The following is a 4897-nucleotide window of genomic DNA, read 5'->3' on the forward strand; positions in this document are numbered from 1 at the left end:
GGTATCTCAGCGGCTATAGGCTGGAGGAGCGGAAGGACCTCCCGCAACACCTTATAAAATCAGGATAGGGAAAATTTGCTTTCACAGTGCCTACTTATAATAATTTTCAGTCTGTTAAAAGATAAAAATGGAAAATCCTTTCACAAGGAATATTAAACCACCCTATTTTGTCAATATTTTTGTTCAACGGTTATTGAAAAAAATTGTTATCAGTTTCCTCAATCTTTATTTTTTTATTATATGGATGATATCTTACTAGCTGATTCAGATACAGATAACTTAGAGAAAAATTTTTGAAAATGTAAAAAATAAATGCCTTTTTGAGGATTACAAATTGTTCCTAAAAATGCAAAGAAAAATTTTCTAATTACCTAGTACAAGATAGGTTTACAAAAATTTCAAACACAGAAAGTACAAATTAGGAGAAATCAATTACGAACTCCTAATGGTTTTCAAAATTGCTGGGCAATATTAACTGGCTGCAGCCCACAATTTGATTGAAAACACAAGAAGTAAGTAATTTATTTCAAATCTTACAGGGTGATAAGGATTTAAATAGTCCATGAAAATTATCAGTTGAGGAAGAGAAAAAGTTAGTTTTGGTAGAAAAAAATTACAGAATATATATATAGGGATAGTTTGGATCCACAGCTTGATTGTATTCTGGTTATTTTAACTTCTATGCATTATTCTTCTGAAATTCTAGTGTAAAGAAGAGATCATATCTTAAAATGGATATTTTTGCCACACAAACAGAGTAAAAAATTTTCTGTGTTGATTCTGAAGAGAAAATTTAGACTTTGTCAATTAGCAGGATAGACCCAATGGAAATTATGGTGCCTTTTATTAATGCTAAAATTTCCTCATTATGGACAGAAAATGAACATTGGCAAAGAGCCTTTGGTATTTTTTTTAGGAGAAATTGACAAATATATCCAAAATAAGAGACCTTTATTTGTTTAAACAATTTTACTTTTATATGTTGATACAGGAAACAGGCAGCCAGTTTCATGCACATTTGAGCTGCAGGAAAGTGCAAAGAACATTAAAATTCAGATATTCAAAACCAGGCAAAAAGCAAGTAAACCATGGCCACATTTCCATCCATATTTACAAAGTAGACAGACATTTTGATGGGAAGGTAAGTAAGACTTTTAAATGAAATAGCCCACTGTGGGCCACCAGATGTTTTAGCATGGTATGGGGGAAGTGAAGAATAGAACAGTGTTGTGGCAGACAAGCTGAAATTAGAGCAAGCTGAGTGAAGCAGCTAGTGAAGAAATTAGCAGGAAAGGATACATGATATGAAATTCATGAATCAGTAAACAATTTAAAAATAAATAACAAAAACAAAAACAAGAACCTGGAAAGAAAGCAAAATCTGAGACATCATATACAAGAGTCAAGTTATTTCAAAGGCAGTGTTCACATTGAAGGCACACATAATCTGTTTCTAAGGGATTTGAATAATTGTCAGAACTAGTTGAGCGTTCTAGAGTTTCATTGGGTATGGATGAAAAACTACGTAAGTTTCTGTAGTCCATCTAAAGTTCCTATACATATTAGATACACAGTAATCAATGCAGAAAGGGGAATTGACAGCAAAGAAAGAAAGGTATCCCAACCTCTGATTATTGGAAGATCTCATTAAGTGAGGAAGACTATAGATTTTAATAAACTCAAGTCTACATTTAATGGGTGGATATATTCTACAGTTACCAATGTGTATGAACTGTGCTAGAGATCAGTATCTTTGAAGCTCTATGGACTTACTTGACAATAAAGAAAGCAACCTCCCTATGACAGGCTTATTAATGTTTATGTGACCCTGACATGATGGAAACAGATTTCCTTTGTGTCCATATCTCAGTACTGGTTGTTTCCTCCACTCATCATGGTCTCCAGAGTTACCACCAGGGCAGCATAAAACTAATAGCAGGGTGCAGGACAGAGAGAGTAAGAGGCCCTGCCCAGCACATTCACTATCAAGCAATATGTGGCCAGCAGAAGCCGTTCGAATGCGAAAAAGGGAAATTATTGGCTTTAGTGTAGATCTGTTAGGTGGCAGACACTTGTCCAACACAGGGTTTTGAATAGAAAACAACCTTAAGGGCATGAGTCAACTAGTTCTCCCTGCTCCCTATACATATAATAGGAAGAACCTAACTTCTAGGAGCACAAAACTTATCCAATACTTCATCCTTTCCTCTTTTTTGTGAGAACATTGTATGTGCCATTCTTTATTTTCATTATATATGCATCATATTTAAAATATATATTATTTTTAAAATCTCCTTCTTAATATAATATTGAATATATGCAGAATTTATTAACTGGAAAATTATAATTCATTTCATTTTCATTTGAATGAGAAAATTGAAGATGCACACAATGAAATTGTTGGGTTATTAAAAAACATAATTGAAGAAATACAAATTAAAAGACTTCCCATACTCATGGTTAGAGAAAGTGATGGGGACATGATGCCTTGCTATATATGAATGAAATACACCTAAATATCCCAGTGACATTACTCACAGAGCTGGAAAAACAATGCTGAACTCTATTATTTTACTAACATTAAGTGAGTGTGTGTTTTGCATTATAAGAGTAATCGCCTAAGTAAGTACACCTAGTTCTCAACTGGATTGAAAGGGTGAAATCTTCTGTGTTCATCACTTTTCCATCCCTAGGAAAAGAATGGCATAACAAGGTTAATGTTGACTCAGTTTTGGAGGCTCTGCTCCATGGCAGGAAGGCCCTATGTGAATCTGCTGTGAGGGAGCACATCAGGACAGGAGTGTGTGGATCAAAGCTGAGCACTATGTAGCCAGGAAAGAAGAAATGATAAGAAACACACACTTCTCTCCATGAGCACAGTGTTAGTGTCCTCAAATCTTCCAAGTGGCCCTGTATTCAAACAGGTTCTACTCTCAAACATAAAGCCGTCAATCAAAAGTAGAGCCAAGTTTCACTTCTAAGATAACCAAGATACATTCTTGTTTCTCACTATTGTTAAATCTGATTGTTTTCACTATTTGAAAATTATCATATTGCAAATTTTAGCATTGTGGCAGTATTAAAAATTAGTTTGGGGACTGAAAGGTATCTAAGTGGTTAAGAGCCTGTCAAGTACTAGTAGAGGGCATGGGTTCAGATTCCAGAATCCATATGGCAGTGCATTGCTTCCTGTACGTCTAGGTCTAGTGTATCTAATATCCTTTTCTTAAGTCCAAAAGCAAGACACCCACATGTGGTCTGCACACATAGATGTAAGCAAAACACACATATACATAAAACAAACAAATAAAAGTTGAATTCTGTGAAATCACAGTACTCCCACAACTCATATTCTTTACAGCAGAACAGTGACAGTGCACTCTCTACATGGAACCTCTAAATAACAGAATAGGTCAGTTCCACAGGTCAGCCACAGTCACTTGAGATACACTTAAAATACTCTAGAATATTCTTTGCTATACTAACTGACATAGTGTGACATAAGATCAGGTGGTCTTCTGAACAACAACTCAGCTTTTAAAAAATTAATTTGCATATTGAGATTTTAGCCACAGTGCAGATTCCTCAAATCATCTTTAAAGGCAGCTTGTGTGTTTCCAAGAAGCAGCCTCTATTTCAGCTCTCAGAGATGGGGTCAGCTGTTCTCCTGCTGTGCCTGCTGCTCTGGGTTCCAGGTGAGAAGATGCAGTGCTAGGGGTATCTATTGTGGCTATCACAGTATTCTATGCCTTGTTGTCCATATCATTGAAATTATGGCATTTAATTGGTTTCAGTTTTCCTTTTTATTTCATTTTTCTTAGAGTATATATCATGACAGCTGTTACAGATTCCACATACATTACAGTTTTATACTGGGGTACTTATAGTATGTCTATGACAGCAATGTGTGCTAATCATTTCAGGTTCTACTGCGGACATTGTGTTGACCCAGTCTCCAGCTTTATTGGTTGTGCTTCTTGGGCATAGAGCCACCATCTTCTGCAGGGCCAGCCAGAGTGTCACTATAGACAGTTTTTATCTTACGCACTGGTACCAAAAGAAACCAGGACAGTCTCCCAAACTCCTTATCTATGAAGCATCCAACCTAGAATCTGGGGTGCCTGACAGGTTCAGTGGCAGTGGGTCTGGAACAGACTTCACCCTCACCATCAGTCCTGTGGAGGCTGATGATGCTGCAACCTATTACTGTCAGCAGAGTTATGACCTACCTCCCACAGTGCTTTAGGTTTGAACAAAAACCTCCTGAGTTTTCTGGTCACTGAAGCTCAGTCTCAGCTGTTTCTTTTCTTTTTTATTTATTATTATTATTTTATTTTATGACTTTAAAAATACCAATCCAAATTCCTACTTCCTCCCCTCCTCCCACTTCCTTCTCACCCCCCCTTCCCTTCTTAAGAGAGGGCAAGCACCCTGCCCTGTGGAAAGTCCAAGGTTTTCCCCACTATATCAAGGTTGAACAAGGTATTCATCTAAAGAGAATAAGATCCCAAAAAGCCAGTAGAGACAAATTCCAGTGCCATTGTCATTGTCCCCTTAGTCTACCCCAACTGTCAATCACATTTGGGAGAGTAGTTTGATCCCATGCTTGTTCATTCCCAGTCCAGTTGGAGTTGGTGAGCTTCCATTAGCTCAGGCACATTGTCTCTGGGTGAACCCCTCATGGCCTTGACTTCCTTGCTCATACTCTCAATCCTTCCGCTCATCTACTGGACCTTGGGAGCTCAGTCCCAAGTGCTCCGATGTGGGTCTCTGTCTCTGTTTCCATCTGTTGTTGGATGAAGGTTCAATGTTGATATTTAAGATAATCATCAGTCTGACTACAGGGCAAGGCCAGTTCAGGCACCTTCTCTATTTCTTAGTATCTTAGCTGGGGTCA

At 37.3% G+C, this 4897-nt stretch overlaps 1 gene segment (V, D, J or C); it reads left to right on the forward strand.

The window, feature by feature from the left end:
• Window positions 1-3649: 3649 nt before the first annotated feature.
• On the forward strand, window positions 3650-4246 carry LOC101991403. The segment is given in 2 exon segments: window positions 3650-3695; window positions 3924-4246. Coding segments are annotated over 2 exon segments (369 nt in total).
• Window positions 4247-4897: the final 651 nt, after the last annotated feature.

This window comes from Microtus ochrogaster (assembly GCF_000317375.1).
Source record: "Microtus ochrogaster isolate Prairie Vole_2 chromosome 14 unlocalized genomic scaffold, MicOch1.0 chr14_random_3, whole genome shotgun sequence".
Lineage (NCBI taxonomy): Eukaryota > Metazoa > Chordata > Mammalia > Rodentia > Cricetidae > Microtus > Microtus ochrogaster.